The sequence below is a fragment of the Eublepharis macularius genome, chromosome 18 (assembly GCF_028583425.1).
Source record: "Eublepharis macularius isolate TG4126 chromosome 18, MPM_Emac_v1.0, whole genome shotgun sequence".
Classification (NCBI taxonomy): domain Eukaryota; kingdom Metazoa; phylum Chordata; class Lepidosauria; order Squamata; family Eublepharidae; genus Eublepharis; species Eublepharis macularius.
This window is the reverse complement of record NC_072807.1, coordinates 39,498,414-39,523,987: the sequence shown is the minus strand read 5'-3', so window position 1 is coordinate 39,523,987 and position 25,574 is coordinate 39,498,414. Positions and strand designations below refer to the sequence as shown.

Genomic DNA, 25,574 nt, shown 5'->3' with positions numbered 1-25,574 from the left:
CTTCAAGGAAAACGTTACGCTTTTTTCTCTCCCTTAAACAGAGGCATTAACAACCTCTCCCATGTGACTGTGCACTTTTGGCAACAGCAGCCCTCAAACATGGGCAGAGACCAAGAGACCAGGCTGAAAACCACTCAACCCGACCTACTACCTAAAAGGGGGGGGGGAGCCTCAGAAGATGTCTAGTTACTATAACACTCGCCAAGCTGGTCTGCAAGCAAACACGTTTAGGGTTGCAAACGCAGAAACAGAACAAAATGCTTGAACAGAAGAGCACTGAAAGGCAACCCCCCCACCCCACCCCCCCGTAAAGCACAAACCAAAGCTGAGAAGGGAAGCAGGCGGGGGGGGGGGGGTCCCGAAGCAGAAAACCACGCAAAGCTGAGCCTTGCAAAATGTTAGAGGAACTCATCAACCCAGGCAGGAAACTTGCCCACTCGTTAAGGGGAGAGGAGCATCCCAAGCACCGGCCCACTTCCTTTTCGATGGGGGGGGCAGCTTGTTCGGCACCAAGAACCCCATTAGACGGAGCACTAATGGGGCCCGCAACTTAGCCTGCACGGCAGGCTGCAGCAGGCAGACAAGCCTGGTACGCTCGCCCCGCTGTAGGCCGAAGATGAAGCAGAATGCCATACAGCCCTTGAGATTATGGAAGGGGCAGAAGAGCCACGAGAGGGGAAACTTTTCCAGGCCTTTTGAGCATTTCTTAGCCTTTGGGAGAGCCAGCGCCCTCCATTCCAGCGCCTCTTTTAAAAGGGAGGAATGATATACCAGCAGTACCCTAAAGAGTGAGCAAGCTTCATTTGCAAGGCTGTGCTTGGCAACTGGGGGGGGGGAGAAGGGAGTCATGGGATGCAGCAGGCGGAGGGGCGAGGGCTTTACATGGAAGTCATGTCGTTGAGAGCGTGGTCCAGCTCCTCGCTGATGGCTTTGTACTTGAGTTTCTGAGCATACAACTCATCTAAGAGTTGCCAGGGGGGAGGCAGAAGTGCAAGGAGGGAGCGGCGGAGGAAGGAAAGGCCGTCCGGAAGCCACAGCGGCGCCAAGGGGCAGAAGGTGTGCAGAAGGCAGAGGAGGTGGCAGAGGGAGAGGGGAAGAAATCAAACAGGGAAAAAACAGGAAACAACAGGAGTCAAAACAAATTCAGAAGGAATCCCAGCACTGAAAGAAGGTAAAGGGTGTGGAGGGAGATTAGGAGTGACTCCCCCCCCACCTCCACCCCGTGAGCAACGCAGCACAGCCACGGATGCCACACTGGCACAGAGGACAGAAATGTGCCGGAGACACGATACTCCCTCACCAAACGGCTCCCGCCCTGAGAGACACCAGGCACAGAGGGCCCTGTCCCTCTGGTAAGTGGCAACAGCCAGAGGTGAAAAAGCACACACAGCCCCTTGGGGCCTCCTTGAGTGCAACACACAAGTATCGCAACACCTCCCCACCCCCAAGGAGAGGAGGGCAGAGCAGCTTTCTGCTTCTTGTCCCTAGCAAAATACAGAAAAACTAGAGGGGGTGGCATTCCCGTCCTCTGCAGCTTCCCCAAAAGAGTTTTGCAAAAAACCCCTCTCTTCTTCAGGGGAGGGAAAAGGGTTTGCCAAGCGCCTTGGAACAAACCATCTCCTTAACACACAGAGACTGCGAACTAATGCTGCTGACAAATGCATCACCAGGTGTCACCCACCAAATTGCTGCTTTGACCGTCCCTTAATCAGGAATTAATTTAAACTTGTTCCCTTCCTAACTGGAGCGAATGTGGTGTGCCCTTCCCTTGGCTGACGTTTTTGGCCAGTAAACAGAAGGCACCCAACAGCCTTTCTTATGTGACTGTGCGCTTTTGGAAAGGGAGAATTCCCGAAAAGGGGGCTTAAAAATATGGAACCCCACATCGTAAAAGAGAAAAAAGGCCAAAGCAAAACAAGTTTTTTTGAAAAAAGAAAAGGCTGTCTTCAGCACCATTTTCATTCATTCCATTTGCAACTCGCTTGCTACAAACAGGTTCCAATCAATGGGTCTACGTCCTCCAAACACCCCCAAAATTCACAGTAATGTAAAACTAAGTCGGGCAATTCTGGGCATTTCTTTGCAGCTTAGCTGAGAGCGGCCAGGTAAAGAGTACTCCAGTTTTTACAAAAGCCCTTAATTTGAAGCGCCAGTGAAAAGCATCTTCTTTTACAACCTGGAGGTGCAGTTTAGCTCCCATTTGACGCCAACCAAAGGGCTGCCATCATCTTTGGAGAAAACAGACTCTGAAGGGACAATGCGAGTCCGCCTTCAGTCAGTGAGGGCAGTCAGGAGAAAATGTTAGCAGTAGAAGAAAAATGAACGGGCCTCGTGCTGCATTCACAGCCCAAAGAAACAGAATTTGGTTCACTCAGAGAGGACTGAAACCTGGGGAGCGCACCTCCCCTCACACCCGTAAGAAAAGACGCACAACCTTGGAGGGAAAGTGTTTTGGAGGAGCTGTGCAGCCAACTAAACTGGAGGAGGAAGGCAGGAGTTCCAACCAGATCTTGAACCAGAGCTCGGAAATTCAACCACCACCCACCTCCTCTTCTGTATTAGAAGCGTCGGCCCCTTCTCCATTTTGAAAGAGATGGTTCCTAATCCAGGCAGAAATGGCAGCAAGTAGCATCACACAGATAAAATTGTGAGTGGGGAACCCTGAAGGAACTTGCTGTGGCAGAGCAAGAAGCACCGAGCAACCGGCAACAATCCGTGAGAGACACTGACCTATTTCCAACCATTACAAGTGGCTTTCCACACTATGTGGCTACTGTAAAGAGGACATACGTTGGGCCAAAATATGTAGGTAAAAAGCCATACCTTCTAAGTCATCGATGCTCTTTTCCAGCTTGGTTACTGACCTCTCAGCAAATTCAGCCCGGGTCTCAGCCTAGAACAAACACACACAGGCGCAAGTTAAGACCACCACAGAGTCTGTGAGAAAGACGCTGCTGCATCTGGGACTAGAAGCAAGAACAGCAGGCTCGACTAGCAGGATTGCTGGGGGGGGGGGGGAAATGGTCCCCGACCAGCAGCCTGAAAAGCTGTCCTGACATCATCTGTGCTGTCCTCTCCTTTGGAGGGCCTTTGAGGGAGAAGAGAAGAAGGCTGCTAAAGAGGAAGGGATGGATGGAGGAAAACCACAAGGAAGAAGCGAGCAGGGTCCCACAACGGTCAGACTCGTCCCGTCTCACTCGCTTGATATCCTGGGATTCTGCCACTGATTAGGAACCCGGAGAGAGGTTCTCTGGCACAAATATATCTCAAGCACATCTCTACTCTCAACCCAAAGACACCACCCACTTAGAACAAGGAGAAAGTGCACAGAGCAGAATACTGGCTTCACCCCCCACCCATTCATCTCCACAAGGAGGACGAGCTTTTGTTCCCTTTTAGAGACAAAATTTTTACCTCCTTCAGTTTGTCAGTAAGGACCTTGATCTCCTCTTCATACTTGTCTTCCTTTTGCGAATACTGCAAGTGGGGAAAAAAAGCATCCGTAGGCATCAGTTCTCACGTTGCAGACTATGCGAGTGCTTGCGACCGCATTTTAACAAAGTCACGAGCTGACCAGGCTGAGCCAGCAGGCTGCAAAAATATAACTTCTCTGGCATTCAAGCTAACCAAAGTCTCTCACTAGATATGGGCACAAACCTGAATTCGTGCCGAACCAGGCTGGTTTGTGGTTCGTGAACCAGTGGTTCATCAGATTCCATTTCTGACGAGCCGCCACGAACTTTAGGCTGGTTCATTTTTCACTGCATCACTGCAGACAGCCTAGCGCCAATCAATCAGTTTCCTAGGCAACAGGGACTACCTGCAGACCTTCTGCTGACCCGGAAGTGGTTATTTGCTGGCCCGGAAGTGACATTTTCATGAACCAAAACAAATCGTGAACCAGGGCAGGTTTGTGAAAGTTCGTGGTTCGTGAAACGTGACGAACCACGAATCACATGGGTTCATGCCCATCTCTACTCACAACTCTAAAACTGACCTGAGAGCAGGACACCTTCAGAATCACCAGCTCCGCTATGTGCTCCCCCATCAATTAGGATCACCATTTGAAGCCCCTCTCACTGCTGGAAAGCAGGCAGGCGGGAACCCGAGAGATGCACCCTGACTGTGGAATGCCTCCTCGGCATCATCAATACTCATTCAGATGCCAGGCTAAGTTCACCCTCTCTGCCTGTGCTTTTAATAGCATTTAATATCAACAGCTGCAACCTGCTCCTTAACTGCCTTACCTTCTGTTTATCGTTGATAATCTAGTCTAATGATTCACTCTGGCTACTTTACATTGTTTTTAATTCCTTTCTAAGCTGCCTCAAGGGTGACCACAGAAGAAACAAGGGATAGCTTTATTTTAATGTCAATACCGCTGACATATTTGACTCCCTAAATTAAACACACTTAAAGCCTCTGTTATCCATTTGAGAATTAAAATCTACAACTGCCCAGCACAAAAAAGGTCCCTGGATTACTGCAACAGGTTTATGCAAGTGACTCCAAGGGGCTGGATCTTATGGATCCTCTCTGGCAAGGGTGTCTTTTCCCTCCGGCACAAGGAATGTTCTGCTAGCATAACTGCCTCTTGCATCTGCGGGAGGCCCTTCGGCTGGGGAAAAGCACCACTGTTAACAGAATAGACCTACAGGGGCCGACCGGCAGTACTGCAGTCAGTAAACTTGTCACTAGTCATTTCTACCTAAAGCCTAAATGCACTAATAAAGACTAACTTTGCAATCCTAAGAGGGCCTACGTGGGAGCAAGCCCCACTGCAGAAAACGGGACTTACTCCCAAGTAGACCTGCTTAGGATTGCACTGTAAATGTACCCACTTTGTGTTGCCTATACCAAGCAACCACCCACCTAATGAAGAGACGTGTACTAGATGGAAGTGGGGTTGGCCTTCTGTTCCAGCACCAAAGGGCTGCTCAGTGCACGCCCCCCCCCCCCCCGGTGATATCTTGGCACACAGAAAGTTCCAGCTTCCATATCCACAATCCCCACTTACTGGGAAAGCCCCTCTGCGTGCATCCAAGATATGCTATCAAAGAAGGCTGAACAAGCTCCAGCTGATAATATGGAATTACGGCTTACCTCCGACTTCCTCTATTATAATCTCTCGTTTTATGAGGCCCGATGTATACGACGCAAACAAATCATAAGAGAAAATGCTGAACGGACTACGTTAAACCAAAGGTTGGTTGCAGGTGAGCAGGAGAGATTTCAAGACGGCAGGAAGAGTTTTTAAAGTGGTCAAGGAGAGTGAAAAATGTTCCAGAGGCAGAGCACGAGACACTGGGCCTCCCCAGCATGGCGCAAGAGGTGCTCCCTGAAGAATGGCAGGCTACCCCTGGACTAAACACCACTCCGCGGGCGCCCTGGGCTACTGTGAGAGGTGCTCGTGCAACTGGGTCATGGGTTGAGAGGAGAGAGAGAGATCAGATCTGGGTAAGCACTGGAGGGACCTACACAGCTGGAGGTCAGTTCTGGAACAAGCCAATTTACAGGATTCCGGGATCTCCTTCATGCCCACAGAATAGCAATCTGACACTTGATTTAGGCACTGAGCTCCTGCTGACGGTCTGATGGGGCCCCCGAGCGGTTCATACTTCGGGGGCTAGAGCGGCAGCCTGTTCTTGAACACCCCACTCACCCCACCGGAAATCCAGTGCAATCCAGAACGGCTCCCTCCTGCCAATGATTCGAACGGCTGACACTGGCTTGAACATACAGCATAGGAGAGACCCCAGTCACCAGGACCCCATTCTGTTTAAAACAGGTGAGCTTTTTATCGTTTTACTGATTCATGGGATCTTTTTATTGTGCTGCTTTGCTCAGCAGGAGATTGCCTGTTTTGCAGGCAGAAGGTCCCAAGTTCAATCCACGGCACGTCCAATTAAAAGGACTGCAAGCAGCAAGAACTAGGAAAGACGCTTCTCTGCCTGGGCAGCCTCAGCCAGCTGGGGAGAAGGGCCACGGATTTGATCCCGTATCTGGCAGGGCCACGTCCTCGTTTTGTTTTAGGCTCAATCGTTGCCTTGGGCGCCTGCTGGTGGAAAGGTTCAGGGTGAGTCAGAACGGGCTCCTCCCAGGCAGGCGAGGAAGTGGGGCTGAGTCTGGAGAGAACGTCTGGAAGACATCTGGGCCGTAAACCCGCTTTGCACTGCCCAGGCCTCCCAGCTAGCGCGTACCTTCTCTGCCTGAGCCTCCAGCGACCTCAGGTTGTTGGTCACAGTTTTCAACTCCTCTTCAAGTTCAGCACATTTGCTATTATTTTGGAAAGGGGGCAGGAGGAAGAGACCAGTCAAGCAAAAAGGGGGGGGGGGAGAAAAAGAAGAGGGAGGGGGGAGATAGAGAAAAATGAAAACTGAATCTCAGAGCAAAAGAAGAGCCTTCAAAGGAGCTGAATCTGTCCGAGACCAAAAAGGCAATCCACCGCAACAGCCAGAGGCGGGCCGCGTGGCGCCCGTGCGCACAGAGTGCCCCAAATGGTTTTAAAGCAGCGAGATTCTGCAGGCCGCTTGGGATTTGCAGACCTTCTACCCCAGGACACGCTGCTCTCAATGTTTACACACACGAGACACAGACGCAGCCCACACAAGCACAACTGTGCAATACTTGGGGACCCAAATTGATTCAGAAAGAGGACATACAAAACCGCCTCAGACAGCTCAGCTTCTTTGGGGGGCTTGGTCAGCTGCAAAAGGTGAGCACGTACACACACACACGCGCCCAGCCACACACACAACAAAAAGTCTAAAGAAAGCCACACAAGCCAAATGCAAAGGAAAGAAAAGGGCAAAAGGGAGGCCCCGCCACTACTGCGAATGGGTGCAACTAGGTTAGGTTAGGTGAAGAGAGCGGAAAGATCCGGGTTGCGCCCACGCCTGGCCATTCCATACACAGACGTGAGACGTAGCTGAGCGCCAGTACCTTCTCCTCTGCAGCCATTAACGCTTTCAACGTTTGATCCATTATTCTTAACTGTTCCTCCAGCTGTCGAACTTGGCTGTTAGTGAACACATGAAAATGCACAGAGCCATTCACAAAATTCAGTGAGCGGTAACAAACATGCAGTGACCACACCCAAACCTCCCCCTGCCCACCCCCCACCCCCCGAGAAAACCAACACTGGGATACCAACACTGACACGCAGCCATCACACGCACAGAGATGCCACTTGGTTTGGTGCACATAGCGCATCACAGTTGCCATGGGACACGAGCCAGTCACGGTGAAGAGCTGGACACCGACACTGCCAGATACATCATGCTTTGCACCCGGAACGCTTTGCAGCGAAGGGGTGGCGCTTACCTTTCCGAGAGCTCAGCCCGCTCTTCTGCCCGCTCCAGGTCACTCTCAATGATCACCAGTTTACGAGCCACCTAGAATAACATGGAGGATAAACGGGGAAGAATGTTCAGCGCTGGTGGCCAATGCGCACACCCTACTGGATGGAACCAGGCACCGAAAGATCTCGGCCAGCTGAGGGATAATCTAGCGGCTGCTGGCAACTGAACTGTTGCCCAGGCCAGGGAGCGACAAAGTCCTGCGTTGCTCTGTCCCGGGTAGACCAAGCTCCTCTGCCCCACGTCCCTTTCCCAAACAAGACTCTGTCACACGTCACGGGCACACTTGCAGCTATACGCCGCTCCCTCTGCTCCAAGCAGGCCCTCCTGATTTCAGGGGCCTGATCTCACGCTGCCCACACTCAAGAGCTACAAACAGGGTGGAATGGGGGTGGAGGAAGAACGACCCGCGCGTCACGAAGTGGACAGGCAAATTCACAGAAACCTGGTGCTGGGATCCCACAGGGTCATCTAGTCCAACCTCCTGCATAATGCAGGAAATTCAGGGATACCTCCCCCTCCCACCCACCCCCGCCCAGTGATCTCTACTCTATGCCCGTTGCCCACAGCAACGTTTGCACAAGTTAAGGATAATTCAGCTTAAAACTATTCACTCTGGTTTGTAGGCAGGGGGGATTTCCAACTCCCAGAACTGGCTTATTCGTCAGTTGTTGGGATCCTGGCTTGACAGTGCAGAGAACTGCAAATACCACTTCTTCCCCAGCACCCTGCCTCCTTCCCCACGAAGAATCCCAGTACAGAGCTAGGCTGACGTGGTGGCAGCAGTCGTCTCTTCACAAGCCGATCCTCCCGGCCAGATTTCCACAGCTTCTTTCTCACTCCTAGGGACAAGGGTGGCCAAGTCAACCAGCGACCCCGAGGGGCCTCGGCCGCCCTCCCGCACTCACCTCCTCGTACTTGCGGTCTGCATCCTCAGCAATGTGCTTGGCCTCCTTAAGCTGGATCTCCTGGATTTCCATCTTCTCCTCATCCTTCAAGGCCCTGCTCTCAATGACCTTCATACCTCTGGCAAAGGCGGGAAACAGAAGAAGCGGAGATGAGATATCAGGCCCAATGCTCAGGGATGCCAAAAAAGAATCCGAGAGCCACAGCTCTTTTTGTCAGATGCATCTGACGAAGAGAACTGTGGTTCTGGAAAGCTTACGCTGCAGTAACGCTGGTTAGTCTTAAAGGTGCTACTGGACTCTTTACTGTTTTGCTACTACAAACTAACACAGCTAACTCCTCTGGATAAAAGAATTCTGCTCCGTTCCCAGCCAGTCCGGATCCTGAACAAAGAGAAGCTGAATTGCTGCACCCTGCAGAATCTCCCGTGTTTTGCTCGTTGTGGGAAGTATCCCCCCATGCACCCCCCGCCCCCATCACCAGCAACTTTATTCGGCCCCGCCTCTTGATCGGAGGATGTCAGCGGGCACAGCCAGCACATGCCCGAGTGTCTCTCTGCAGCAGGAACAGCCAACAAGGTGCTTTTTCAAGCGAGCAGAGACTCTTGGAAGGGGACTTGTGCCTCGAGTGCCACATTCTGTCTTTCGTCCGTGCTCCTGCAGGGCCATGGGGTAGAGTCAAGCACGAACACGCCTACCCACCTGAAACTATCTTCGGGAAATGAGGCGTTCTAAAGCATGATGGACTCCGGGGCTTGACACTAACCACGGGGTGTGGGCGCACGTGTGTGCATGCAACATCTCTCTGTGTGCAGTACACAGATACGCGATGCACCCCCTCAGATTGCCCCTGTAATATAACAGCCCCTTTCTCTGCCACGGCGTGCCCACACACACAGCGCCATCATGGCAGGCAGTTGCAGTTTTTTACATTAAATTAAGAGTTTCCCAAAGGACTGTGCCAGGAGTGGGGGGGTGCCACTTCGGTCTTCTGTCTCAAGCCTCCCGGAACCCACCCCGTTAAGTTTGTCATGGACAGGAACCAAGGCAGGGAAGCCGAGTGAAAAAGGAAAAAGGACCACAAGCTGCCACCCGACCCAAGGAGCGCTCCCCGTGCCCCGATCTTGGATCCAAAAGGCTCACATGCCACTCGAGGCGAAGAGCCCAGACTCAGCCCCACCTTTCGCTCTCGTCAGCCGCCTTCTCAGCCTCCTCCAGCTTCTGTAGGGCAGTGGCCAAGCGCTCCTGGGCCCGGTCCAGCTCTTCCTCTACCAGCTGGATACGCCTGTTCAGAGAAGCCACGTCCGCCTCCGCCTGCGGGAAGGAAGGAAGGGAGCAGACACATGAGGGGGGGGGCCTTTCGACTCCACTGGCTGCGGAGAGGCTACTGAGAAACCGAACAGGCTTATGGAACCAAAGATGCCGGAAGGGCTCGGAGAGAGAATGCAAGCGGGCGGCAGAGGAGCAAGCCATTTGCTGGGGGAAAGGATGCCCCACGGCGACTGTGTTTGCACTGAGCCCCCCCCCCCCACCTCCAGTATCAGGTAACTACATTTCACTGGTTGTGGGCACACGTAGAAGAAGGGCATACAGTTACTACACAGAACACCTAGGTGGTTTCAGACTTAGGCACCGAATTTGGTGCAAAACAGTACTCTATGTTGGGGTGGGCAACCTTTTGGGCACAAGTGCCAACCCCGCCCCCCCCCCCCGCACTGTGTCTACTTATAAAGATGCCCAGCAAGCAAAATGTGGGAGGTGAGAAACGAATGCAGACACATTGGAAGCAAGCAAAGCCTCGGGAGGATTCGAGGAGCTCACTTCAGCTGCAGCCCAGCCAGCAGGACGTGATGATGGGTGTAAGACACACCCGTTGTCTTCTCCCACACCACTCGCCTCCATAGCACTGCTGCCACTTCACGCTCTGGGGCTTGCCCCCGTCACTTGGCAGAGCAAAATGGTCTGGGGTGCCACGTGTGCTGACGGCTGCTGAGCTCTACACTACGTGGCTTTTTAATCCACCAATGACGAGCAGAACTTTCTTTAGAGACTGGACTATGGCACACTTAGCTTGCAAACATGAATCTATTAAGCCAAGGGTAATTTTTGTTAGAACACTGAAGAATTTCAGTTCCTAGCTCTCTCTTTTCCTTTCTGCAATTGTCAACATGGTTTCTGTAGGTATTTACCCCACATAACTGGACTGTGAGCATGTGGTTGCGCACACATTCTCTGGAATTGACATTGGCAACAAGAACATTTCTAAAAGAGAATTTCTAAGAGGAAGTGGTTCATTTTAAAGACAGCAGGAAACAAGGATTGATATTGTTTTCACGAGGAAGACATGGACCCCCGTTTCCGAAGGGTTCCAACACACAGGGAGAGCAGGCAGAACAGACGGATCAAAGAAAAGGTCATTCAGGAAAGGAAATCGTCACAGGAATTGGCGGAGCAAATGAACGTGTCATGTATTGCTCTTGCTGTCCTTCTGATGAACAATGTAAGCTCTGTGGGGCAAAGACCTCTCTTTTGCTCATGACCTTCCATACTGCACTATGCATGATGCGCTGACACACTAGCAAATCATAAAACTGCAAATGCCGTTTCCACATCTTTTTATCTTACACTGCATGGAAATGTTGCTTTCCCTCTTGGTTGCACTTCAACATCCAGAGTTTTAATTACATGGAATAAGCCCCAGATATAGCTCCTGATATTGAGTCAACATGGTGTAGTAGCTAGGAGTGTCAGACTAGATCTGGGAGAACTGGGTTCGATCCCCTGCTCTGCCACGGAAGTTTGCCAGGCAGCCTTAGGCCTACCTGACGGGTCGTAGTGAGAATGCCACTTTGGGTCCCCACTGGAGAGGATGGCAGAGTATGAATGAAATAAATGAACAATATAACATAGCTCATGTGCAAGAGTCCACAGCATGAGTGGCTGGCATGTGGCACAGAACGCACGTGTGGCACTGGAAGACTGTGGCTCTCTTGGACAGCAGCAATACGGGGCTGAGAGTCAGGGAAGCCCGTGCACCTGCCTGACCTCCCACTGACTAAATCAGAGCCAAATCACAGGCTGCAGCCAAGCTAGTATCTCACACAGGGGGGCGGCACCATCCAATTACTTCATTTTTACGTGAGAACCACTTGCCAGAGCTGGTCGACACGGTATATGTTTCAGTTTGACCTAGGGCACTACGCCTTTAGACGGGCTAGAAGAACAAGGACAGACCCTGCCCAGGTCTCCCAAGCAGCAAAAATATTTGGGGAGGGGACACCTTTTGAGGAATGCAAAAGACATTATTGTGCCGAGAATCTCCTTCTGTGCCTTTGTTGAGGTTTTATTTGATTTTCCATTAGCCACTTAGAGGTGCTGGAAAAGCAATCTATTTAAAAAAAGCCCATCCTAATACACAAATGTGAGCAAAAATGCCACTACAAGCTAAGCCACAATTTGATGTAGTTTTATAAATCCCACCAGGTAAAAGGTACACAGGAATTTAAGTAAAGAAATGTGATAACCTCTAGGTGCCCATTTCACCAGGACGCTCCCCCACATAATAATAATAATAACATTCGATTTATATACCGCCCTTCAGGACAACTTAATGCCCACTCAGAGCGGTTTACAAAGTGTTATTATTACCCCACAACAATCACCCTGTGAGGTGGGTGGGGCTAAGAGAGCTCAAGAGAACTGTGACTCGCCCAAGGTCACCCAGCTGGCTTTGTGGAGGAGTGGGGAATCAAACCCGGCTCTCCAGATTAGAGTCCCGTGCTCTTAACCACTACACCAAACTGGCTCCCCAGTTTGCCATGTGGCACAGTCCCGGCAGACTGCCCACCCTCTATCAGGACTGTACCAGGGCTTGTGTGAAAGCCCCGGGAGCTCCGGCGGAGCCAAGGCAGTTGCTTTCTTCCGTTCCCTTTCAGTTCCCAGAACACACCGCAGAGAACATTTCAAGCTATAAGAGTTACAGCGTTTCCACCTTCTGGGAGGGAAGAATTGGCACCGCATTCCGTGCTGAAGTGTAGAAAGCAACTTTATGGCATGTTAATAATTACATTAGAATCTTCCCCCAATCGCAGCCTCCGGTACCCTGATTAAAGGTCAGCTTCCAACTTCCTGTTCTCAAAGCTGCAGGGCCCTGTCGCTACCCTATAAGGTTCAAATTACGACACTCTCATGCACTCTCTTTTTTTCCCTGTAAAGCAGGACTTTTCCTTATATGGTAAAACAACGGCTACGGATGACACTTCTGGGCACTCCCTGGACCGGACTACCAGATACACACCAGTTCCTCCCTATTCGTGAAAGAGTTTCACAACGACAGAGCCCTGAGCAAGTCACAGGCATGAACTGCTGCTACCATGAAAGGAAGCAGCGGTTTCCTTCCCAGCTTTGGTAGCAGAAGCCTGGAAAGTGGAGTATAGAGAAGGGAAAACACTCCAGGCCTCCTCTGATACGGCACAAACCCACAGCTGTAGATAAGCTCGATTTCCTTTAAGGGAGGGGTTGTGCGACTTGGCATGCAAAAAGCCCAGGTTGAGGTAGGAGATGATGGCAAAGACCTTCCTCGGCCTGAGACCCGGGAGAGCTGCGGCCACTCGGAAGAGGCAGGGCTGACCTTGACGGGCTGCAGGCCTGACTCAGAACAAGGCACCGCTTCGTGTGTTTGTCCACGCACGAGCCACGGAAATCACAGATCTAAACTGCAGCAGCAGGCTGCAGTTGGTGTTCACTTTAACTATGGCTTTGCAGGACGGACGGACACACTTGCTTAACCCTTGCTTGTTCCCAACTGCTGCCCTCTCCCCAGTGCAAGCTGGGATCCCAGCCGGGTCTCTGCAGTCTGTGTGCTGCAGGGCAGAAGGGCAAGGATGACGACACTGCCGTCTGTTGAAGCAAAGCAGGATTCGAATGACTGCCTGCTGGCAAACACCAGCCATCCTTTCCTTTTGGGGATGCTTTTTAGAATGTTGCCGTTCTGAGCGATGCCCGAGATCCCCAGGGCTGAGCTCTCTCTGCAGAGCCTCTCGAGGAGGATGGCAGGGAATGCCAAGCAGGGACACTAGGGGGATCCACACAGCTCCCGAAGTGCCACTTTAACACACACCACAGCTGCCACGGCACAAAAACCACGTGGCACACTCTCAAGGTGCACGATGCCACCGCCATGCAGAAGCTAAGCAAGGTCTTTTGGGCCAGTGTCTGGAACCCTATGCATGCCTTCTGATCTTTGTTTGAAAGGCAGGGTTGCGTAATGGTTACAGCACTGGATGACAACCTGGGAAGACACAGATGCAAATTTTCATTTGCCATAAAAAATATGACTGGGTGACTGTGCTCCAGCCATTCTTTCTCAGACGAACCCACCTTGCAGGGCTGTTGTGAGGATAATATGGTAGAGGGGAGAACCATTCATGAGCACCTCAGAGGAAGGAGGGGATGCAAATCCAGAGAGTCAACAAATGCCACCTATGAAACCTCGGAGGGTGTGGATTGTCATGCTCTTTTCTCTAAAGCACGTCCCGCGGGATACAGTGGGCCTGACTCCCCCGAGCATTACAGCCCAGCGTTAGCCGCAATGCCCCGTCTCCTCCGTTTGCCTAAGGCTTCCGGGAATATTTTCTTCTCTCCTCCTGTGGCATTTTGCACCTGTCGCTTGCACATGTAACAAGGCTGGTTGCACACCACCAAATCAAGCCCACCCGGAAGGGCCACGTTCCCACCTCACACAGCCTTTTCTCACTGGCACCTTTGCAGGCCACAAGAGGGCAAGCGTGATGCTCGTAGGACGTTTCTCGCCAGCGCTGCGTAGTGGGTTCGAGAGTCATGTGAGGAGGATCTGGGGGGCCCAAATTCAAATCCCTGCTGTGCCACGGGACTTGCTGGGCCAATCCCTTTCTCTCAGCCTAACCTACCTTAAGGGGTTGTTGTGAGGATGAACTGGGCAAGGGAGAACCAAGTGTGTTCTCCCCTGATTTCCACAGGGCCAAAAGTTACTAGATCAGTAGGATTTCAAAACAGAGGGGGTCAAGCCATGGACTTTTCAGTGACGAACTGCAATGACTTATACCAGCATAGGCAGATAAAGATTTCCTTCTGCAGATGCCAAGCACCGGGGGGGGGGGCACCCATTGAAGCCGACTACGCATCTTGAACCTATAGCCAAAGGGAAGCGTTTTTTTAACCATCTGACGCATAACTGATCTAGGATACATCCTGGCCACAAGATACTAACGCAGATGGCTTTTAAACTCAGGTATGTCCTTCAAGACTTTAATCAACTGCTAACCTGGGACTGGTATAAATGGAGCCTCCAGAAACAGGCTGTGCCTTGCTATCCCTCCCCTAGAGCATCCCTTTTATGCCTCTAAAAAGGCGATCTGTCCCGCGACTGTTATGAAGAATGCAAAAATCGCAGTATGGCTTTTCAGACACGGAGGGGGGGGGGAGAGCATTCCAGCGACATGCTGCTTGCCACCCTCCAGCAGGGAAGGGCGGGGGCAGCAACAGTGGGCTTGGCGGCGGGGGGGCTCCCTGCTTAGCTTGGAAGCGGCCAGCAGGGCCGGGAACAGAGGCGGCCAGGCGGCCACACGAATCCCCTGGCCGCGGAACACAGCAACGCCACGGCCGCTCTGGCAGCGGCGCCGGGCGCCGGGGCGCGGTCTCCAGCGGGAGGGCCCCCTCGCCTCGAGCGCGCCCCTCGGAGCGCAGGGAGGCCGCGCGCTCCCGGGGAAGCGCCACCGGCGGCCCCTCGAACGGGCTCAGCCCGCCCGGGCGGAAAGGGCCGGCTGCGGCGCGAGGAGGCGCCCGGCCAGGGGCTCTCCGCGGCTCCCCCCTCCCGCGATCCGGCCGAGGCCGCCGCTCCCCGCCGCAGACGGAGGCTCGGCAGAGGCGCCTCCCCGGCCCCGCCTGAGCCGCAGCCCCGGGAGGCGCCGCCGTGGCCTACCTGCTCGCGCAGGGCGCGCTCCTCGTCCAGCTCCCGCTGCAGCCGGCCGGCCCGCTCCTCCGCGCTGTCGGCCTGCTCCTGCAGGCTGCGGATCTTCCTGCGCACCGCCTCCAGCGAGCTCAGCCCGGCCGCCATGGCCCCCAGGCAGGCAGGCCCCCGGCCCGGCCCTGCAACGCGACGCGCGGCCCTCGCCTCCTGCGCTCCGAGGCGACGCGCCGCCCGCCCGGCCCCGCCTCCCCACCTGCCCCAGGAAGGCGCGGCCCAGGCGCTCTTAACCGCGGCGGCGGGGGGCAGCGCTCGGGCGCACAGCGGGCCGCCCCCGCCTCCGCGCCGGCTTCCCAAGGCGGCGGGGCCGGGAACGGGGCCCGCGGCCCTCCCGCCAACCACTGACAAAAGGACCCCCCCCACACACACACAGTTTGCAGGGGGGGGGTCAAGGCCACGCTTTCCTCCGAGTAAACACGCACAGGAGTTGGGGCGGCGAGCCCGGGAGGACGCAAGGGGCTCAAGGACTGCAGCCAGAGGCAACCTTCGGGCGCGGGGGGATGCCTCGCTCTGGATCTGCGCCTGGACGCGCCAGAGATTCCGCAGGTCTGGCGGGGAGGGCTGCGGGGTGGCCCTGGCTCTAGAGGACGCGCCAGATCCTCTCCCTACCCGGGGAAAAGGGCACAGAAGCCACGCGACTGGAAGGCTTCTCCCTTACGGGCTAGATTTCTATGGGCGAGCAACTGTTCCCATGGAGGTGCAGCCAGTAATGTGACTGCAGCGGGCGGTCGTCCAGTCCGAGACCCGGAGGAGGGCAGCAGCCCCTTTTGCTGGTGCCAGCCACAAGCTTTAGTTGAGCAGAAACCGGGGCTCCGCTGTGCTGAGCGGGTTTGGTGGTGGAGACGGAGTGGGTCAAGCATGTTCAGCGGGTTCCCTGCAATGCTTGGGAAGTTTTATTTATTTACGGCACATTTATCCCATCCTTCTCCCCCAATGGAGACCCAAAGAAGCTCCTCCTACAACGACCCTGTGAGTTGAGACTGGGTGACTGGCCCAGCACATTTCTGTGGCATAGTGGTTAAGTCTTTGGGATGTGAGTCAGCCATCTGCTGGTTCAAATTCCATGACTGCTATGAGCTCAGCAGGCGGTCTTGGGCGAGCCACGCCTCTCAGCCCAGCCCCCCAGCTGCATTGTGGGCTTGATAACATGGTTCTCTGCTCTGGGACACTCATCTCTCCAGGTAGGTGCAAGGACTGAGTCATTACTGACCCACGGGGGGACGTCGCATCATGACGTTTTCTTGGCAGACTTTTTACGGGGTGGTTTGCCATTGCCTTCCCCAGTCATCTACAACTGGGTACTCATTTTACCGACCTCAGAAGGATGGAAGGCTGAGTCAACCCTGAGCCGGCTACCTGAACCCAGCTTCTGCCGGAATCGAACTCAGGTCGTGAGCAGAGCTTGGGCTGCAATATTGGAGCTTACCACTCTGCACCACGGGGCTCTGTCAGTAGTAAGCAGTATTATTCAAAACTGGGTCTCCCAGATCCTAGCCCAACACTCTAACCACTACACACCAGTTCTAAATTACTAAAGTTTCCACTTGCAGATCTGTATAAGGGTTACAAAGAACAAAGAAATGTGCGGGGACCCCTCCCCACCCACCACACTGCAATGGGAAACTGGGATTTTAAAGGGCAGGAACAGTACAGCTGCCTTACTTTAAAGACACACAAAGTACCTCCCTCCACCCAGTGCCACTGAGAACAGCTCCCACTTGCAAGCGGCACTTATGGAAGGAGGATTTAATGCCCCTGGGCAGGACCAGGTGGCAGCTGGGGGGCACACTGCTGCTGACATGGAGGTGTTGGGGGGGGGAATATTTGCCAGTGGGGCAACAGCACCACCTACTGCTCAAACCGAACACGGCAGCCCAAGGTAGGGCGTTCACAAGGACTCCCTTCCCACACACTTTTCCATCAAAATGCAAATCGCGTTGCTTTAACGAAAGGGTCTGGGAGGAGGTTGAAGTGACGACACCTGAAGGACCCCTGAAGGACCGCCCATTAGGATGCTCTCCTATGTTAAAAACTATGTATAAAAATCCAACATCAAGCAAGAGAAGGCGGGCCTTTTCTCGATCCTGTGCTATTTTTCTATTTACACCAAAGTTTCTTCATATGAAAGAAATTCAAGGTGGAAGGCAGCCCCTGCAAGGTGAAATGGTGCAGTCCATTGTACTGCTGCACTCCCCTGTGAATGTGAATGGGCCAGGCCTGAATGACGCTCTAGCTTTAAATGGAGGCACAAGTGATCTAGGGCGAGGGGAAGCAGGAGAGCGATGCGAGCCTTAAGGAGCCGGTCAAGAGCTACAACAAGACTAGGAGGAAGGAATGAACAATAAGACTGCTGCAAATTCCCAGATCTACTGTATGTGTAGGCAACGTGGCAGCAGTCATACTGCAAAAATAAGGCACTCACTAAATACGATTCCAGTAGCACCTTAAAGACCCACACAATTTTCCAGGGTAAACACTTCCATAAGAGAAAGCTCACTGACCTAGTGAACTTTGACACACACATCTAACACACACAAGCTGTCACACACAAGCGTAAACCCAGGAAATCTCTGTAGGCCTTTAAGGTGCTCCTGGGCTCTAACTTAGTTCTACAGACTAACACAGCTACCTACCATTGAAAAACCCACCCTAAAAGAAGCAGTTGTGCCACTTCTATTAAATCTGAGCATCAGGAATGCGGGAGAGTTAACAAGACTTGGCGTTTGCACTTGTGTCCACTTTGCCTACACTTACATATACTTTTACTTCGATGAGCCTTCAAAGTATCCGTGTTCAAAGAACAGACAAGAAGTTCAAGCTGCAGCTCCTCCCCCCAGGGTCTCTCTAGCACTTACGTCTGGGCGAAGGGGGCGCACACATCTTGCCCCTAACGCAAATGCATGCAAATGGACGTGGACAAGCATTCTAAGGGATGCAGGCTACCAACTGCAGATCCTGGGGGATTTTTTCCAACTATGACTACCTATTGAACTTTTCAAGTATATCTTCAACAAACAGAAGAACCCTGATGACAACTTTTAAATCCGTGCGGATACAACACTGCCGATTACTGGATGCCTCTATTAGAAGCCATCCTGAAACGCAAACCCACGGAAGGAAAATAACACCCAAATCAGCCCACTGCTAGGTGAAGATATAACTAACAAGTGGAAGTAGGTTTGCTTTGTCAGATTAAGGCTTCCATCTTCTGCTCACTTGCTCGGGAATAAGACCCACTAAACTCCACTAGTCTTACTTCTGAGTAACCATGCATAGGGTCATGCTGGAAGGCTGGGGTCCTATGCTCTACTGAAGCCCACTTCTGAGTGTTCATGCACAACACTGGTCTGTTGCGCAATCCTAAATATGTTTAGGGAGCATGTTCCAGAGAATAGCTTTGCTCGCCTGCTGCAGCACAAATAAAGAGGGATCTTGAGGAAACCTTAAAAACGCATACTGCTCGCGGCCGAAGCTTTCCCGAACTAGCCTGCCTTTCCCCGCCTCTGCTGCAGGCATCTTCCCGTTCACAGGCATTTCTGCCACAATAAATCTGCACGGTGCCACCAAGACTGGGTTTTGTTTGTTTGCTCGCTCGCTTGGTAGCAAGTCAAATCAAAATTGGTAAGACCTAATCCTGCCTTTCATCCAAGGAGTTCAGGCCAAGGTACATGGTTTTCCCTCCCCCATGCATAGGATCCAGCCCAAATGGGTCTCCCTTCCCCCCTGAAGGGGCAAAAATTGTACTGCCCTGTGTGCAAAGCGGAGCTTGTTCAGACACGGCTGTTCTTAATCCTAATGGAAATGAAAAGTTCAGTTTGCAGCACTGGTGACGGTTTAGAACACGGGACACACCTGCACAGGAAAGGGTGTCCGGAAAGAACCTACTGAGGAAGGCCTAGAAGGGAAGAGGGAAACAACAGCCGGCCGAGTGTTACTCATGAAAAAATTCCCACCCACTTGAGTCAAACGGGTATCTCAAAGGAAGTGATTTGGAGGCTGACTGGAGTCTGTCTCGGCCATGACTAACGCCAGGCCTTGCTTAACACCGTACTGTAAAGGTGAGCTCATTCCACGGATCTGCTCTACCTTTTCCCTAATGAGAGACTTCCGTCTGTCTCTTATATGAGAAATATCTGCATCAGCAAGGGAAGTGATTTCCTCTCTGGCCAACATGGACTTCAAGATCCATCCAAACGGGAGAAGTTTCTTCTTTCCACAATCACCACCTCTCTCTCAAAATTAAAGGCTTTTGTACAGGAGGGAAGCATGGTGTTTAGGGCACGTCTTTGGGAAAGCAGCTTCCAAAAGGTGCCCTACATTTCCTCCAGGGGTTATTTGCAAATTTATTTCCCAGCTTCCTAAAGCTCCAGAAGAGAGGAAGGAAAATCTCTCCCGTGTGCTCTGTCTCGCTCTGAATCCAGTAGCATTTCTCTGCTCTCTCCAGCCTTCATCTGAGGCAAGCTATTTCCAAATAGTCTGCATTCTTTTCCTTATAAGGAATATCTCCCCGGGATCTATATGCGGTTCCTTTGAACAAGTTAAATAAACGCCTGACTGGAACACTAACTCCCATCTATAGCAAGCCACATACAGCGAAAACACATCTGAACCATATTATGTAGAGCCAGTCTCAGACGGACAGTCATTCTGCGGTTCTAGGGCTGAAATTAAATTCGAACAGATTCCTTTCTCTGCTAGGCACTGCCCCTCCCCCACCTCTTTCTTAAACCAACACAACGAACTAAACTGGGGGGGGGGAAGCTTTGTCTCCCTGTTCAGAACGGAATCACCCTTCCTAAACATTTTGCTTCAAGGCTTTTAGCTCCCACCAAAAACCAATTGCCTGCCTTTGCCATTCTTGCGGGATATATTTTTTTCTGAATGCCAAAGAAAGTTAAGAATTTTTATTTATTTTTCTAAAGAGGCAAATCTACACTATGTCATCTGCTTGGGACAAGTATCACTCCCTCTAATTGCAGGAAGAAGCCTTTACTCGGAAAGAATGTCTATTACATCGTAATGCAAGTGGGGCTGAAAATCGTTGGGAGTTACATGCATGGAACTATTTAATACTCGTCAGGGGTCAGACAGGTGGGTGGGATGAGAGACCGCAAGGGGTGCAGGCTCTCACACTATACCATATAAAGTGCTGAGCTATATATAACCCCATGCTTATTCTCTGGATCTCTGTCCCACAGACTGCAGACCTCGCAAGTATCATCTTCCGATCTGGGCTCTCAGATGGGGACCGTATTTTCCTTGACCAGCAACTTGCTAGCCTTAGCTGCCTTCTAATCTCCAAAGCCAGAAGAAGGTTTTGAATACCCTTTTCCATCTCTAGCAGGCGCTTGTATGTGCTGCAGAGACTCAGCTCCACAGAGAAAGGGAGGTCAGTCCACTTTGTAGGACAAAAGTTTTTAAAGTTCCAGAAGCCACGTGGGTTCTGCTTTGGGCACCCTTTGTCTTTCAGAAGTTCCGCAGGCCAGAAACAGCACCCCATATTCCCTGCCTATGTGGCCAACTCTAAGGGGCTTCCTCCTATTTCGTGGTACTCAAAACACAGAAATCCTATCCGTGCTCTTTGGAGGCGGGCAACACTCCTGCGATGGAGCCACTGGGCCCCTGCCTACCCATATTGGCCAGGAGTCTGGCCCCGTGTCCTGGGGTGCAGTGCGTGGCTACAGAAGTTGGGTGGACAGATGCAAGAAGAAAAGGTAAACTGTGCCTGTGTGTGCACGTGCACGCATGGGACAGTGGCAGGGGAGCTTACTTACATCCGTGGCCTTTTTCTCCGCCACCTCCAGCTTTTCCTGGGCATCTTTCAGGGATTCCGAGTATTTATCCAGTTCATCTTCCGTGCCCTTCAGCTTCTTCTGCAGAGACACCAGCTCATCCTCCAGCTGGCCAACGGGCACACAAGGGGGGAGAGAACGGAAGAAGGGGGTGCGGAAGAGGTGCGGCAGGCAAGGAGGTTGTGCAGAGAAGAGGTGTGGGTGCAGAAGGACAGACAAAGACAGAGAGAAGGAGAAAGAGAAAAGTTAGCACCCTCTTGGCAGGATTACCTTGGTGGCCTTCTCGTCTGCTGTGAGGAGGCTCTCCTCGGAGGTATGCAGCTCTTCTAGCACCCGGTCCCTCTCATCCTCCGCGACCCGCAGTTGCTTTTCCAACTGCCCTATATCTTCCTCAAACTAGCCACACATGTTCAGAGGCAAAAAAGGAGGAAACAACAGATTGCATTTGGTTTCCAAGCAGGCCACCCTCCCTCTTACCTACCTCTCAAACCCCTCCAGCCCCAGTTTGATGGGGGAAACATGGGCCAAGCGTTCTGGATGGCTAAGAGCAGCTACAAAGGGCAGGTTGGAAACCAGCGGGCGGTCCGTGGGTGCCGCCTGATCCACAAGCCGGCCAACTCCCTGATTCCCGCTCCAAGGCCCTCGCTTAGCCAGGATGAGTCACGGCCGGTTCCAGTGAAACCACTGGGGAGAGTTATTTGCCACCGAGTTCTGTCGACCTTGTTTTCACAGAGACTTTTTGTTAAGACTCACTTGGACCTGACTCGGAGCCGAGGCCCTACCGCACAGTGCTGCAAGTGCTGGGATTAACTGCGGAGTAAATGCTTGTGGGACCTCAGGGCTCGGCACACGTGTGACTCTCCTTGCGGGCTTATTTCCAAGCCAAATGTGCTTGGGAGGGGTGGGAAGGCATGAGAATGCCCAGCCTTTTCATTTCAGCCGCGGCTCAGATCAGTTCTGCGCCAGTCCGCACTGCAAGCCGCTCTTTAGGTCCCAGGTCTGAGCAAACCCCGACCAACTCACCCTGGCCCGCAGCAGCAGCAGCAGCAGCACAAGCCCCGCATCCGCCCAAGCCCTCGCCAGCCCGCCCCCCCGCCCCCCTTCCCGTCCCCCGCTTTGTTCAGGGGTGAAAGGGGGGTGGCGGGGGAGGCGTCCACGTCAACCGAGTTTCCTCGCAGCGGCCGGGGGGGCCCGGCTGGCCCCTGGGGCTTGAGCCGCAGCCGCGCTCGCTTCCCGCCCGTGGGAGCCTCGCCGCCGGCCGGAGCGCGGGCCGGGGCGCACGCTCGGGTCCCGCGCCAGGCGAGCCAGCGGGCTGCCTCCCGGGGACGCGCGCGCGCCTGGAGGCGCCCCTCCGCGGGCCGGCGCGCACCTGCTTGCTCCGGTCCTCGGCCGCCTTCTTGTCGGCCTCGGCTTGCTCGGCGCGGTCGAGGGCGTTCTCCTTGTCCAGCTTGAGCATCTGCATCTTCTTCTTGATGGCATCCATGGCGGCGGCGGCGTCGAGGGCGGCTGCTCCGCGCGCAGGGACCGAGCGAGAGGCACGGGAGGCGGCTGGGCCGGGGCGAGTCTTTCCCCCTGCAGGAGGCGGGTCTGCGCTGGGACGGGCGGCGGGCCGAAGTGCGAGCGCCGCCTAAGCCGCGGCCGGCAGATATGTACTCCCCCCGGGGGCTGCCTGCATTCCTCAAGACAGCCAATACTTTTTTGGGAGCCGGCGCGCTCCTGCCTCCTCCTCCGCCGCGCGTCTTGGCCCTCCTACCGCCCCGCGGCCGCCCTCGCCTGCGCTTCTCCCTGCCCTGCCATTTGCTCCCGCCCGCCACTTGATCGGGCAGATGACTATATATGGGAGGGGAGGGGAGGAGCGCGCTCCCCCGGGCCCAGCTGGCCGCGGGACCGCCTGCGCCCCCGGCTCTGGGCCGGCCGGAGGGGAGCCGTGCTTCGGGGCCAGGCGGAGCGGGGGGCGCCCGCCCGCCCGCGGCCCCACGGCAGCCCGAGGCGGAGGCGGCAGAGAGCGGACGCGCCGCCGTCCCCTGCACCGCCTAGGCCGCCGGGGCGCGCAGCGAGAAAGGCGGACTACTCCGCCCCGCCACCAGCGGGGCTTCTACGCGGCGGTGAGTGCCGCAAACCGCGAGGCGTCCGGCGGATTGACCGGATTCTGCGCCCGTGTGCCCGTTCGTGGCCTAGAGCTCCAAAGCTGAAGCTGGAATAAAAGCGCCTTAGTCTTTAGAAGGCTAATAAACTCACAGCTGCTTCGAAAACTGTGCGTGTGAGCGAATGCTCTATGAGAACGCATCTTTTTGTTTTTAAAAGTTGTATTAAATATGCACAAGATGCAAAAAATGCCACAAGATAACATTCATAACCCCCAATAGGGCTGCCAACTTGGCTTGGGAAAATTTTGGGGGTTTGGGAGCAGTGCCAATGGAGCGCAGAGCTTGGCGAGGGAGCTCAGCAGGGAGGGGGTGCTGCCTCTGACCCCAGGACGCCCCTTCCTCCAAGAGACGCGAGCCTGGAGAACAGTTGTAACTCCAGGGGTCTCCAGGGCCCACCTGGTGGTTGGCAACCTCGAACCCTTACCATTAGCGGCACACTGGTCCAGCAGCACCTTAAAGACCAACTAGATTTCAGGGTACGATCTTTTGAGATTCAAAGCTCCCTCTTTTTAGAAAGCTCACACCCTGGAAATCTATGCTAGGCAGTAATCATGCTCTTCTGTCACAGACCAACGTGGCTTCCCAGCTGAAATTACCTTCCAACAAAACCCTCATACTAATAAAGGATGCCCTTAAGGCATATTGAAAGACACTTCCTAAAATCAGGGCTGGCACCAGTTTAAAGAAATTCTTAAATGATTTCTCATCCACTCCAATTAATTAGTTATATTGAAACAAATGTACCACTGCCTATTTGAGATACTCAAGGAAACATAATATAAGTTACAATTTTACTATTTCTCCTACCTGCAAAAGCGCCCTCGAATATTTTCTTTTTGCATTCCCTATTAAAGCAACATGCCAAAATAATCATAGAAAATGTACAACATTAAAACTGGCCATCCCCCATGAAGAGACACAGGTGTGACTTAATTGATCAGCCAATTCAATTAATAGTGAGATGTTGCAAGGGAGTGATCTCTCAGGCCTCCGGTTCAAATCTCACCTCTGCCACAGACTCAGTAGTCTTAGCCAAGCCACAGTCTTTCTCCCCCACTTCTGTAACAATATTGTCCTACTTCACAGGACCGTTGCACAGATTAAAGCATAATGTCTGTGAAGTGCTCTGAACACAGAAAGTGTATAAATGCCCACTACTGCTGTACTGTCTGAAAAATCATATTCCAATGTTATCTTAGCCATCGTTTCAACTACCCTGTAAACAGGTTCGTATTATAGCCTTATTGCATATGGGAGACAGAATACCACAGTGGTTGAGAGATTGGTGGAGGCAGGATTTGAACTCGGGACATGGTAGCCTAGAACTCACAGCTTCACAGCCAAAAGGCTGCACTCCTCTGGCCATTTTGTAGGGATGAGTAAACCCTTTTGGATTCAGTGGGTCTTGCTTTTGAGTCAACGTGCTTAGGATTGCACAGCACCTCGAGCTACACCAGCTCCGCACGAGTCAGCCAAGTGATTGTCTGGGGAGGACAGTATTTCAGGGGCACCCACAAAGCAGTTTATGGTCTGGACCCCTTGATGTCCCGGAAGATGTTGGGGGTACAACCCACAGGCCAGAATCCACAAGCTGCGTTCTTTGTGAAAGCCTATGGGGCAGCCCCCCCAGGGTGGAGGGTAGGAATGTCTTGGGCAGCTGGAACCTTTTTGCAAGCCCTTAGCGGGGTCTTAAGCCCCAGGATCTGAAAATCAACATGGATGTGAGCTACTCAACGAAACTTTCTTTACGTTTTGCTTTTTGCCCAGTCAAGGGAGGCAAATTTTTCTAATTGCAGCCTCGGTGGATCAAATTCTCGCATGTCATTACATTTCTAATAGGAACAACACATGTGGGAACCAAATGGGGAATGACGTCTACAAAGGCAGGGATTAGGTTTGGAATATCTAAAATGGGGGAGGTATAAAAACAGTCAAGAAGTAGGTGGCACACAAGAGCGCTTGTCCGTGCTTTCACACTTCCAAGAGGGTCAACGGTTGGCTTAATTTTATTTCCATATTAACCCATTTAGCTTGGGCTCTCTGGGGCACAGAGCAGTGTCACGGGACATCCGAAAAGTGAAACCAAACTACAGCTGGAAGCGTGCTTCAGTGGGAAAGCAAACATGTTGGACTTTTATGGAGTTGGCTGGGTCTGATCCGAGAAGAGCCCTTCTTACATCTGTGTAAAATCCTCGGGTGAAGAGTCCCAAAGCAAGACCAGGAGCTGTTTCCTGCACACACCCAAACCCAAGATAACCCTAGTTAAACAGAGAAAGTACGTACCAAGTATGCTGTACAGTGACCCACGTTTTAATACATTTACCTGAGCTATGCATAGACAGTAATTCAAATCTGTCCCCCTCCTATGC

General features: G+C 53.0%; 1 protein-coding gene across 4 annotated transcripts in view; it reads right to left on the bottom strand.

Annotated features, from left to right (window-relative positions):
* Positions 1-22,707, bottom strand: part of TPM1 (tropomyosin 1) — a 30,142-nt gene extending 7,435 nt beyond the window's left edge. The window contains exons 1-9 of one of the 4 annotated variants that reach the window (XM_055002448.1): positions 22,428-22,699; positions 21,041-21,166; positions 9,444-9,577; positions 8,267-8,384; positions 7,324-7,394; positions 6,943-7,018; positions 3,415-3,477; positions 2,824-2,893; positions 883-961 (exon numbers count right to left, since the gene is read on the bottom strand). In XM_055002448.1, coding sequence (XP_054858423.1) covers positions 883-961; positions 2,824-2,893; positions 3,415-3,477; positions 6,943-7,018; positions 7,324-7,394; positions 8,267-8,384; positions 9,444-9,577; positions 21,041-21,166; positions 22,428-22,541 — 851 coding nt within the window. In that variant the 5' untranslated portion in view covers positions 22,542-22,699. Of the gene's footprint in view, positions 1-882; positions 962-2,823; positions 2,894-3,414; positions 3,478-6,200; positions 6,277-6,942; positions 7,019-7,323; positions 7,395-8,266; positions 8,385-9,443; positions 9,578-21,040; positions 21,167-22,427 lie in introns of all 4 variants that reach the window. The other 3 variants (XM_055002446.1, XM_055002449.1, XM_055002447.1) reach the window with 3 other exon arrangements.
* Between the last annotated feature and the right edge of the window lie 2,867 nt (positions 22,708-25,574).